The sequence below is a fragment of the Anopheles bellator genome, chromosome 2, assembly GCF_943735745.2.
Source record: "Anopheles bellator chromosome 2, idAnoBellAS_SP24_06.2, whole genome shotgun sequence".
Taxonomy (NCBI): domain Eukaryota; kingdom Metazoa; phylum Arthropoda; class Insecta; order Diptera; family Culicidae; genus Anopheles; species Anopheles bellator.
In genome coordinates, this window is record NC_071286.1 from 2422679 (window position 1) to 2435436 (window position 12758).

Consider the following 12758-nt stretch of genomic DNA (forward strand, 5'->3'; position numbering starts at 1 on the left):
TCTCTCTCTCTCTCTCTCTCTCTCTCTCTCTCTCTCTCTCTCTCTCTCTTTCTTTCTGTTTACAAAAAAAACTACGGTAGCACGGTGTTTGGAAACAATAGAAATTAAAAAGTGACACTCCAGAACGGCACTGGCCAGAAGAGCGTTGCTCGCGTTATTCATCCACCGAGTGGAATCCATCCTGAGAGAGGGCGAAACAATAGGAACAGGGGGCCACACCCCCTCCAGAGCTACTAACGGTTGATTCGGCCGTTTGACCGACTCATTCGGGCCGCGTGGCAATCGAAACACGAAAATTGTTTACAAATAAAATCGGCACGATGTAGCAATTTGGCGGGGTCTAATTTCAACCCCCCCAAAAAAAAGGCCCACACCGAAAACACAGACATAACACCCTGCCCAATTTGGCCGGTGGCCGAGATGAGCGAGGGCCGTCCTCGGGCCTCCTTCAAGGCGTGCAGCAAATGAGCTGTTTATGGGGGATGCCCGGCTCTCCGTCGACGCCACACGAAATCGATCGTTTCCGTCGATCTCGAATCATCGAACTAAACGGAGCAATATGCTGCTATGCTGAGCCAATCTATTATCTGTTCAAGGCTGCAACACTTCCATTGGACCCCGCATTAGAACCCGCACGCCCGTGCCGCGAATTTCACAGGCCCTTCAGGACCGGCCAAAGGTGTCTTTGCCAATTGGTCTGCCGTTACGCAAGGGATCGGATCGAGAGTTCTCTTCTCGGTATGGGAACCAAGTACCTCTATTGGCAACAGGTTGCTGAACGCCCGGTTTTTGGAGGACCGTCGGGCGCGCTGTTTGACGAAACACTACGATTCTCCACGGAACGGATCGAATCGGTGTGGAGTCTCGCGCGTCGGTCTCGGGCCGTCGGGAACCGGATCGAATTTGAAATGAACACATCACAGCCCAGCCAGGCGCCGACCGAAAAACCCGTGGAAACTATCACGCAGATCGCATATCAATCGATACGGTGCGGTCGCGGTGCTGTATGTTGAACCCGGCTGTGAACCGAATGGATGTTGTAGGATGATGACGCCACGCCTCGCCGGTCCGAAACACGGCGCCCAATCGGTGAACCTGTTTCGCTGACCGGCGGTTGAGAGAAGCGAGTGGGGCAAGGTTTGAATCATCACGAGCTTCGGCCGGTCCCACTTTGGATTTCGTGTCACGCCGCCACCGCCAAGAGGCCAATTATATACGAGTGTAACGTCATCCAGGCCATATTTTTTTCGCTCGAAATTAGCGCGTAGGTGGTGACCGCGGACGCGTTCAGTGGTTCCGGCACATCGGAGCTGGACATAACATCACCCATCGATCGGTGGCGGACTGTTTTGCGTTTTGGGAACTAGTTTCTCGGGCGGATTCTTCTGGAACTGTTCCCGGTAAACAGCTTTTAATGAGGCCCCCATTTTGGACTCCAAAATGATCTGCTTCGTTAGCATAAGATTATCATTCAAATTTTATGCTCTATTCCCCCCAATAAGATTCAGTTTTTTTTGCGGTCACAATCAATAGGAATTTCAAGGTGACTTCTAGAGATGTTTTCAAAAATTCTGCAGCGCGTGTGGTCAATATATAAGGCTGGCAAAAAAGGCATCGAAATTTTTCACGATAGATGCCTTCAGTGATCGATATCTCGTGAAGTACCGAACGTACAGTTTAAAGTTTGTGCTCGTTTTAAAGTTGAAACTTCAAACTTCAAAAACTGTTGTCACTACTTTTTGCTTACTTCCGTTTACTTGCGTTGCTTTCAGTTATTTTGTATGATAAAGATGCACCTCGCACAGGCACACACGTCATCGAAAATGTCGATAAAATCACAGAAATAATCAAAGTTGATCAGCATCGGAGCTAAAGATCAATCATCGGACAGCTTAGAGCCATTTGTGCAAAGCTGGATTCACGAAGAAGCTCGATGTTTGGGCGCCCTATTGGGTGCCCCACCCTATTTACACCAAAAATCCATTTCTTCGACCCATTTCTTAAACGGATGGGTATTGGGGATGAAAAATGGGATACATGCGACAATACTGTGTGAAAACGATCGTGCTGAAGCAGCTCAACCGCTGGTCAAACCAGAGCTAATGGCCAGTAAGATTAGACTGAGTATATGGTGGGATTTGAAAGGAACCGTATATTATGAGTTGCTTCCGTGTAGCAAAACAATAAATTTTGATCTCTACTGTTAACAGTCAACAGGGATTAAGAAGTTTTAATGTATCCACCTTATAGTCCGGACCTTGCACCAAGCAGTTAACAACTTTTTCGCGCATTACAAAATTTTCTGAGTGATGAAAAGCTGAGATCGAAGAAGGATTATGAAAATGAAGCTGCCCTACTTTTTCGTGCATAATGATCAAGTCTTCTGGGAGAGATGCATTATGAAGCTATTTTTAAAAAGGCAACAAATTTTCCAACAAAACGGTGCCTATTTGACGCAAATCGAATAACCGGAACATCTTAAATAAAGTTTTGAAGTTAAAGGATTTCTTTTTAGCTCACGTAACATAATACGGCCCCCGTTTCAGACACTGAACCACAGACCGGACGCGAAGGTTAGCCTCGCTTAAAACAGTGGTCTATTTGTGTGTTTTACCCCGTAGTGACGCAGCTTAGCGGGGGCCTTCGCATTCGCATTAGCCTTCTTCCGTCGCAACGTCCATATTAAATCGATTTCCAGGACACGCCGGGCATAACCCTAATGGGCCACAGGGAAGGGCCTGGGCGGTTACCTTCATCAGCTGTTAAAATATTTACTCCCCGGTATACACTGCACTGCTGTGCTGTGTCCCATCGGGTCGATCCAGAACACGTAAGCCACCACAAACGCGGCCGCGCTGAGCCACGTCAGTCCAGTGCGATACATTATGATAAACAACTACCGCATGCACCGATGATCGTGGCGATGATAGGCCACGATAGGCTATCCGGGGCTCTGGTAGTAGAATCGACACCCTCGCTTTCGACAATTAACTGCGTTCAATTTTAAGGCCCCACTCCCCTGATCATGTGTTAGTATGTGTTATTTTCTTCCAATTTATGATACAACCACCCAACCTGGGGCCACCTGCGCAAATGCGGACGCGGTTCGTTACAAAACTTATGTAACGCCCGCATGGTGGTGCTGCCAACTCTCTCGCCAGCGCCGGGTTGGCCCCCAAAAAGCCCAGCCCTCGACCGAACGTGCCCAGGGGGGGGCTCCGCGGTGTAATGTAATCAGTGGCCCGGCCGAACGAGGTTTCGAGGTGCCTGTTTACGAGCTGCGCGTTGCACACCGGCCGCGTGCCGGTGCCTCTCGTGCGGTTTTCGCAATGATCAATTTGTTTAATAAAACGGCTCATCTCGGCGAGCCAGAGCCAGTGCTGGAGCCGGTTGAGCCTTGTCGATCTCTCACGTCTATTCTAACGCACCGCAAGGGCAGCGAAGTTACATGATAGCGCGGTATCATCACTTTCCTTTTCACGAGGGCCACCCTGACGAGGGCCTTAACCCGGGCTGCTCTACTGGATTCGCTGACTCATTCCCACCCCCCCGGACGCTGTCTCAAATTTCCTTCGGGGTGCCGGTGCTAACCGGCTTTACCGACCAAACAAGCGGAATAATGTCACCGAAAGGTAACTCTCCCTGTTCGTTTGTCGGGTAGCGGAAATTGTCGCTTCTCGCGCACAGTGCCCGATTGCCGTTATGATGCGAGCACGCTTTTGTGTATCTGAAATGGCAAAATGGGGCTCCGTTATGGACCGCGGAACAGCGGAGTGCAATCAGAGTGGAAACGACTCTCATTAAACGACCGTTTTTTTTGCCGTTGCCACTCGTGTTCAGTTACGCTTGCTAGGTGAGCTTTCGATTTGGCTCCACGTGTTTTACCATCTTTTAAAAGACAACTAAACCGCGGTTGACATTTGACGTACAGTTTGGCAAACGACAAAACAATCGCAGTAACCTTTGCTGCTCACGCTCAACCGCAGTGAACCAGTGTAACAGTTCACTTTTATTGTGCCAACGTGCCCACCGAAAATGTGGCCATCCAAACCGACGTTTAGATTGCGGCCGAGTGATAGAATGTGAATCGGAAAGCACTCCTTGACATCCCACTTAATGGATTGTGCGTGCTTTTCGGTGATCCAAACGCAGCCTTTCGATCAACAGCCCATCCCAGCCGTTTCTTATTTCACGTACGTCAACAAGAGCTGGTGAACCACTTTGGGCCAGCCCGTTCCGTGAACTTATCTCAAACCGAAACCCATTAATCTAAAGCCGGCCCAGCCTGATATGGCACCCCAAAAAATTGCTTGACGCCCTATGACATGCTTTTTTAGCGCCAAAGAAACAGATAAGTAGGCGAACAGTCGGTGTCTCCGCCGAAGGAACGCCCTTCAACCTTCCGTGTTCGGCGCGCGAAGCGAAACCTTGTAGCAAAATTGAACAACCAACCGTGAACTCCAGCGGGCACCGCGAACGAAGCGCAGCCCGTTGCTTCGTAGGGTGAGTCACTCCGTTACAAGGTCACCAGGTGGTTTCGAACCTCGACGGGCTCCATTTGGGAGGCTATATTTGGGCCAAACACGCCTGTAATGTGCTACACCGAATTGCGACGCTTCGTCTGCTCCCGCGGCTTCCATAATTAAAACACGATAGTCCGAGTCTCCGACGCTGTGCGACTTCCTGCAGCAGCACAACGACCGAAGACACAGTGCAGAACAAAGCGGATCTGGTGCTCGGCGTCTTCAAGGCCTAGCAAAAAAATAACCCATTCCCGACCGGCCGGGGTGAACACTCACGATCGGTTCGTCGCTTGGCCGGGTGTTGCGATCTTTCACTCGGCGATCACCGGCCGATGATGGCATACGCGCGGCGGGCCGTGACTCATCGAGCGATCGACGCCAAAGTGACGCAGACGCAGAAGTATTTTACATCGATTCAGGTAAGCCGGTGTCGGAGGCCGTCAGGATCGTCGGGATGCTTTGGGGCTCTCTAATTTACGTAACACCGTTTTTCAGACCTTCAATTTGTTGGGGGGGGATTCCATTCAAAAGATGAAGTCATACGTGCCATGCGTTGTCATCGCAAAAGCTTCGCGTGATTACTGCCGCAGCCGCTGCAATTGCCTGGCGGGTTGGATCGATCACCCGCGAAGCGCAACCGAACCACACTTTACGCCTTTTGCCACTTTCGTTAACGCTGCTACTCTAATTATCGGCCCCCCTTCAGCGCCTTCGCTAAATGTCCTATACATGGGCGCGCGTGCACGGTTTATAGACATCCGTACTCGGGTGGTGGCGCATTGGATAAACATCGAACCACACCAGCGGGTTGAATTATTTAGTTAATGACTCAATGGCGCATAACGTCATCCGGCGCGGTTGAACCTTCAAGCACCTGGCCAGGTCCAACAGCGACAGCCGTTTGCCATTTTTCTAGTTCTTCTCCCTCTGCCCCGTTTATTGGCGGTCAGTTATTGGGTGGGAGGGTGGACACCACCATACTTTGATCACCCGCGCTCGCCGTTCAGCCAACAGCCTTCGAATCCACGGCAGTTAAGCCCCCCGGGGGCTCAGGCGCATTCGAGTGTCGATCAGCTTGGCATTACGGTTTATTGATTTAGTGCCTTTCGGTGCTGCCCCACCACTGGTGAGCACCGGCCAACGTAATTCGCGGATTACCCACCCTATTCCCTAGTTTGATCTTTCTGCGGCTTCGCTGACGAGGACCTAACCTTGCCGACGGACGGTGGCATTACGTGCTAAGCGGCCACGGGCCAACCCGAGCGAACCCCTAATCAAATTCCCCCGGGAACCACAGGGTGTCGCACTTGATCGGTCCGGGAATCACTACAAAGGACTCTCAGTGACGCACAGTCGTAGAGAGGCAGGCAACGTCGTGGTTGGGAGTTAATTAAATTATTGCACCGTGGGCCGGAATCCCATCGTGCCCACGGGTCTGTGTTTGGGTTTCCGCCGAGACAACGTGACCAGCGTTTGAACCCGCCACATGGCCACAGCGCAGTGGCACGAAAGGCCACTGGATCGAGAACGTGCGCGATCCACTCCAATCCGAAACCAGTTTTGTGTTCTGCCTGTGTTCAGCATCCTGCCTCAGCCAGCTCGATCCGTTTTGGGGGCCACACGGCACGACGTCACGACGGCACGATAGCAAAGTAATCGGATAGCGGGCAGCCAGGATCGATTGACCATGCTCGCCCGCTCGGTTTCGTTCTCCAGTAGTCGGTCGGCCCTTTCACTTTGTCCAATGTCCCGTTTATTTTGCACTGACACAAAGGCGTGTAGTGCCTGGATTAGCTTGTGCCTAGCTAGCGCCGTCTTAAGACACTAGTGTTAAGACCCCATCGAAGGCTTTTCTTGCGCTTTCATCAGGGGTTGATATTTAGCGCAATTAATCGTGTGGCTCGCTCAAACTCCGGAGCTCCGGAGCATTAAAATCCAAGGCCACTCGGGCCCGATGCTTAATCTGCATGGCATTTGATGTCAGTACGTGCTCTCGATCCAATGGGAGCAAGAACTGAGGATTGAAATCGCCCTTAAAATGGACTCAGCATTTCGTCTGATTAGCATGGCGATTAGTATTCGATCCAAGCACGGGTTGTTTGCGGGAAGAACTGTCCTTCGAACGTTTAGCTGCCGAACTTACCTCGACCCTCGTGGAGTAGTCGTCGACCAGCTTATCGTGCTGCTTTTTCAGCTCCTCGTTCTTCTCGAGCAGCGCCTTGCCGAGCTCGGCCGCCAGCAGCAGATCGGTTTCCTTCTGGTGTAGCTGCGCCCAGACGTCCCGCTCGACCCCCTGACCACTGTCCGGTGGCCGGGTCTCCATCTCTAGGATGTAGTCCTCGAGGGTGGGCTTCAATTTGCTGTGCGTCGCCGTGTCCATCGCGCGGTCGGTATATGAAAATTGACGATGTTGGTTTTGAGGGATTAGACAGACTCGACTCGACGTTTTTTGTTGCGCTAATCGGGACACTTTTTGCACGGCAAGCGATAGATCGGAGTTAGATAGTAGGGCTAGTAGCGTAGTAGTAGCGTAGTAGTAGGGTCTTTGCAGCGGTCAACTCCGGCATTACGATGGGCCGGGTGTTAGAACGGATTAGGACGGAAGGATTAGGCACAACACAATCTGCAACACCGGAACAGTCTCTTGCTCGCCACAACAGATCGCCACTCGCGTGATGGGTGATGGCGGCTTCACGTTACATCGGGCGCGGAACGAACCCGGTCGTCCCCGGTCGTGGACCCGAGTGTCACACTGTCACACAGCAACCCGATGGCACTTGCCTCGCATCCATTCGACATAACGGTCCACTCATGCAATGCGATCCGCGTGCCGGTAACCGAAAAGACACTCGACCAACAAACCCTACCCCGAACGCCCAACTTGTTACCTGGACGCGGAGTTTGCCACCGGGGAGAGAGAGAGAGAGAGAGAGGGTTATAAATCAAATTTAGCAAACTTTGGAAATGGCCAACAAAAAATAAAACACCCCGGAGGCGGACCTGCTGCTGACATTCGAAACTCGGGGAGATAAGCGCACGAGTGATAAGATATGGCGGTGCTAATTTCACCCCTGCCGAAAGTGGGAGAGAGAGCATGGGAAATCCGTCAACGAAAAACAACGCACAATTCGCACAATAAAACTAAACTCCAAACATCCGGTGGGGGCCGCTGCCGGCCGATAAAAGGTCCCGTTTGTCATGTCCACAAACCACAATGTTCCGCAAATTGTCTTCCGCCAGAATGAATAATTTATTGCGTGTGAGCCTTGTGTGCGGCCACCTAGTTTATTCAGTACACCGATCGACGACCGATCGAATCGAGTGGCTCGGAGGTGGAACCAACATTCCGTTTTCCCATACATTTTTCCTCCCCCCACCCCGGGTTTTGCTTTCCGTGGGGCTCCGAAGAAAGTTTTTCTTCCGTTTTTCGGCCGATTGTTTGGGGCCAATGCGCGCGATGCGTGATGGGGGTGATCGTTACTTTTTAAATTTCCATTACCTTAACCTTAACGACGCAGCGCGAGCAAAGTGACCCATGAATTTTACAATGAGAAAGAAAGAGAGAGAGAGAGATGGGGTTGACTGTGTGAGAGAGGGAGAGAGCTCCACGGCATGCTACGGCTCAAAGTGATTAACACAGAATGCGGTGTAAAATTGTTTAATGTTAAACGAGCGGCAGGCGATCTTCCATTGTGGCACGCTACGGACTTCGCTTCGCGGGGGGGGGCCAGGTGTCGTTGGCGAAACTGAAAGTACCGGTGGCCATCTCTGCCATTTCGCTCGGAAGTCCGTTTAACGGAGAATCACTAATTCACGCCACGGAGTGGTGCACAATTCAATTTCGGCCCAGTCGATTAGCGGCACCGGAAGATCGCCCCGAAGATCGGTTTCCGTCGGAGCGGCACAAAGACAGTCTCTCTGTTTCGTCTTGGACGCTCTGCGACAGATGGGCACCGGCCGTGCTTCGATCTGGCTCGATCACGACACGGTTCATTGTGGCGCCAGTTCCGTCGCCAGACACCAACAAAAAACCGTTCGAATCGCCTCTTCACCGGGCCGTGGAGGAGTAATTCAATTGAAGCCTCTTACCCAACTAACGGAGGTTTGGTAAAACGGGCGCAAGGCACCAAGACCACCAAGACCACCACCCGCTTTGGTTATGGTATTTATCAAATTATGATCACTACAAAGGCCCACAACAGCGCGGCGTTCGCGCACAGTTCGTTTGCAGGATTTGCGCCATTTGCCGGGCGCGTTCCGCGATTTCCATGCTCCAGATTCCTAATGCCACGCCGACACTTGGCCAACGGCGTGGTTGCGCTAGTACGCGGCGCAACGAGGCGCAAGGCACGAAGATCGCTGATCCAAGGTGGATTGGGCAAATTGCGCAATTTGTAAACTCTTAGCTGGAGCCGCTAATTACTAGCGAACTGCTCTCGATCGGGGAGTTCGGGGATGATTTCGATCGCTCTCTCCGTCTCTCTCTCTATGTTTGGGTGAATTACTAAAAATGAAAGTCGGGGCGTCCGGGTCAACCCGTGCCAAAGTCAATTGAGGTCACACTTTGGCGAAGGATCTTCAGTAACCACATCCACAATGAGCACTAGAATTGAATTTGTTTTAAAAGTATCTTCAATGTTATTAACCAAAAGTCCGTATCGAAAATGAGCAAAAAAGCGATTGAAAGCTCCTCTTTTCTTCGCTATCGCTAATGTTCGTTTGCGATCGGCGCGATCAGCAATTAGGGGCCCACGGAGCCATCGTTACGTACGATTGGAGAGGTTCATCAGCAACAACAAATAAACAACCCCTAAAGTGTGTCTTCATAAGGGCTCCACAAATCGTATCGGAACGCGTAACGCGACACCACCGATCCGAGTTCGAGAGGTTAGAAGTGGTTGAAACATAAAACGGCCCGGCAACGTGCCAAAGGATAACCTCGGAGCAGACGACGAATGCCTCCGGACAAGGTAGAAACAACACGTCGTCGTCGTGACCAGAGCACTGATTTCACCTGTGCGGGTGTTTGGGGTTGGGGCCACAGTTCGGATGACTCAACTGGTTGACTGGAGGATGTTTTTGCTGCCATTATTTATGGAGGCCTGCCGCGAGTTCCGCTTTGGCGTTCCAGCTGCGCACCAACCCATGGAGACTGAACTTTCGCCACCAACAAAAAACAGTGTATGGTGGCATCAAACGGCACTCCGGTGTTGGATCGATGCACACACCCCCGGGCACGGAGCGACGACCATTCTGGCGGGTGATTCACCACCAGACCCTGATGGTGGCCACTGTCTCCTGGCTCCCTTTTATCACTCACGACACGAGATAGTAGCGCCCCATCGCGGGTCGCTAAACTAAACACCGTTATTAAAACCAGCAAGGATCTTATCTTATCACCACCCCGCAGTGGCCGCAGGGGTCGTGTTCTGTCTTCAATAAACATGGCCTATGTTTTCTCATTACACCTTCTGTTACCCGAAACGCGACTGCGACTCGATCAAGTGAGACCAGTACAATGTCACTGTGACGACGACGACGACGAGTCGATGCCGACGTGTAGAATGATACGATTGAGTAATGAATTCCTCCGGTCCTGGCCGCCTGTCCTCCGGACATTCGAGCCGACTTGATGACCACGAAAGCGAAGAGATCTCGTTCCGCGATTACGATCCACGACACGGTGAATAATCAGTGAGCCGACGGTGAGCTGGCCATAAAGTGTGCAAAACACACGTTTCCGGAACAAAAATGCTTTAATTATGAATGTGTTGGGCCCGGCTTGGGGCGTGTATCCGGAACCTTTTAGCGACTCCGCGCTCGTCTTCGGAATTTGGAGCTTATTTTGTCTTTTTGCGAGATTGGGCATCAGGAAGCACAGCCCGGCCCGGCACAGCTGACGCCGGGCCAGGTCACAATCGATCCGGTTTCCCGGTAGGCCCAGGTCAGACTGGGATGACCTAGTTTTGCTGGGCGTATCAACCCGCCGGTCGCGTCTCCGGAAGCCATCGATCCGAACCGGAATTCTCCCTCTTTCTAACGCCGGATGGTGGTGATGGGAAAATTATAAGACCTCTTAAATGCCTAGGCACGAGCCGTTCACGAGAACTTGTTTTCGGGGTCGACGGATCGAAAGGGAAGTTGAAATGGCAGCTTCGTATCGGCCTTCGCAAGCACCAGCAATGGATTGCCTTCGGTTTCGATTTTTGGTGGTCAGCTGGGGCAGTCCCATTCACGAAACCGCACTGCCGCACCGAAATTGTCACTGTGGGGTGATCCATTTTATTGTTTGACCACACCACGAGTGGAGTTAAAATAATGCGGGTTTTTGAAACGGAGCCCCCAGACGTTGGTTACACTGAGCTGAGGCCAAGGACATCCAGCGGCAGCGCAGGTTATGCCCTCTTTTCACCGGCGACCGTTGCGTGCCTGTCTCGTGATCGTTAGCCACAAGGGGTGAAGTCATGAAATTTTCAACGTCACGCACGCCCCAACCGACCCGTCGCCAGCCGGTCTCGCGTGTAGGTGTAATAACGGACCAAGAGAAAGCCTGCCGCCCGGTGGGTGAGCCCTTGCCGAACAGCGGACAGCCGACGACGTGAAATATGGCACAAATTGTGGTGCCGCCGCTTATCCAAACCTACAACGAGAGACAGACAGCGAGAGGGGAGCCTTATCCGAGGGAGCTTTTAATTGCCAAACTACTTAAAAACATTATTCAATCTGTCCCAGTCTCGGGCCCCGGGTAGAAAGCTTCCTCTTGTGCACCGCCCAGCCCAGCGCTTTCGATCGGCAAGTTCGCAATCTAATGGCAAAATTATATGCAATCGATCACTGTGCTGGGCGCGCGTGAAGGCATAATTTTATGCTGCTGCACACCAAACGTTCCTCACACATTCACTGGAAATGCCTTCGGGGCCGGGCCTTCGGGGTGAAGTAAGTCGATCGGATGAGCCCCCCGTGAGTACTCCGCGCGAACGCCAATTGCACAACGCCCTTTTGATTGTTTTGTGGGGAGGCGAAATTTGGTGTTGATTCAATTTTCACGCCGTGACCGTCGTGGTGGCTCTAAACCGATCATTAGCCACGATCACCACCCATCACGACGGGCGTGGAAAATCCCGACCGAAATTCCTTCACACCACTAACACTGTCGACATCGTGTTTGTGTTGGTGGCCGCCGCCACACGGTATCAATTTATCGATCAAATTTTCCACCAGCAACCAGCAGCGGTTTTTCCGAGCGTTGTGGGAACCTCTTTTTCGATGCACCCCGTAGAGAGTTTTCCCGTGAGGTGGTGCATTTCCCAACAAATGTGCATTTCAAATGTGGTTGTTTCCAGCGGTTGCTTTAACGGGCTCGCTTTGGCTCCTTCGCTCGAACTTCCGGTTCGCGGTGGGGCCGTCTTCCTTCGTGAATTAATATTTTCCATGCTTTATTGCCAACGGCCAGCACACACACCAGCAGCAGCAGCAACAGCGACGGGCACGCTTCGAGTCACACAATCGATTTTCGGGTTCAACGGTATTTCCTACAACGACCGCCCCGTGAGTTTCCACTTCCGCCCCGGCCCCCACACACCGGGGTGGCTAAGCCAGTGGCTAATTGCTGGCGTTGCCAGGTGATTGAGAAAACCTTCCCTCCCCAGGCCGACGAAGGCCTCAATCATCGGAGAGAAAATTTATGCACGAAACGAAGACGAAACAATAGTAGGCACACACGGAGGCACGAAAAGAAAGCGAAAATGGCGCGCACACACTGAAAGGCCCCGTCCCGAGCAAGGTCTCGCCGTGGGTGAGAAAAGCAGTCGAAGTGGTTCAGCACCTTTCCGATCAAGGCGAACGGATTTGGTGCATGATTTTGCCGTTTGCTGTTTTTCTTTTATCACAAAAGTAGGTCATGACGATCACTTGCGCTATCTCGCTCCCACTCTCTCTCTCTCTCTCTCGGTCCGGCACGTTCTTTCTCATTATTTACACAGACACCAACATATATAGAGGCACACAGACACACACAGACACAGGACGATCACGCCGCAACCAAGGATCACTTAGATTATTAGGAACTGGGTGCGCGCGATTAGCAAATTAAATAAAAAGCGTAATCACCTCGGCTGTACAGTTCGTGCGTCCGTGCAGAACAGGCGCACGGATTCACGCGGGTGCGTAGCAACGCAGCAAAACACACTCGCGGGACACTGCGCAAAGCTCGACGACGGAATGGTTTGGATTGGA

The 12758-nt window shown here is 52.0% G+C and overlaps 1 protein-coding gene across 3 annotated transcripts in view; it reads right to left on the reverse strand.

Annotated features, from left to right (window-relative positions):
* The window catches only part of LOC131209263 (bicaudal D-related protein homolog), a 16170-nt gene extending 3412 nt beyond the window's left edge, over window positions 1-12758 (reverse strand). The window contains exons 1-2 of one of the 3 annotated variants that reach the window (XM_058202286.1): window positions 12633-12758; window positions 6667-6992 (exon numbers count right to left, since the gene is read on the reverse strand). In XM_058202286.1, coding sequence (XP_058058269.1) covers window positions 6667-6903 — 237 coding nt within the window. In that variant the 5' untranslated portion in view covers window positions 6904-6992; window positions 12633-12758. Of the gene's footprint in view, window positions 1-6666; window positions 7372-12632 lie in introns of those variants that run through there. The other 2 variants (XM_058202287.1, XM_058202284.1) reach the window with 2 other exon arrangements.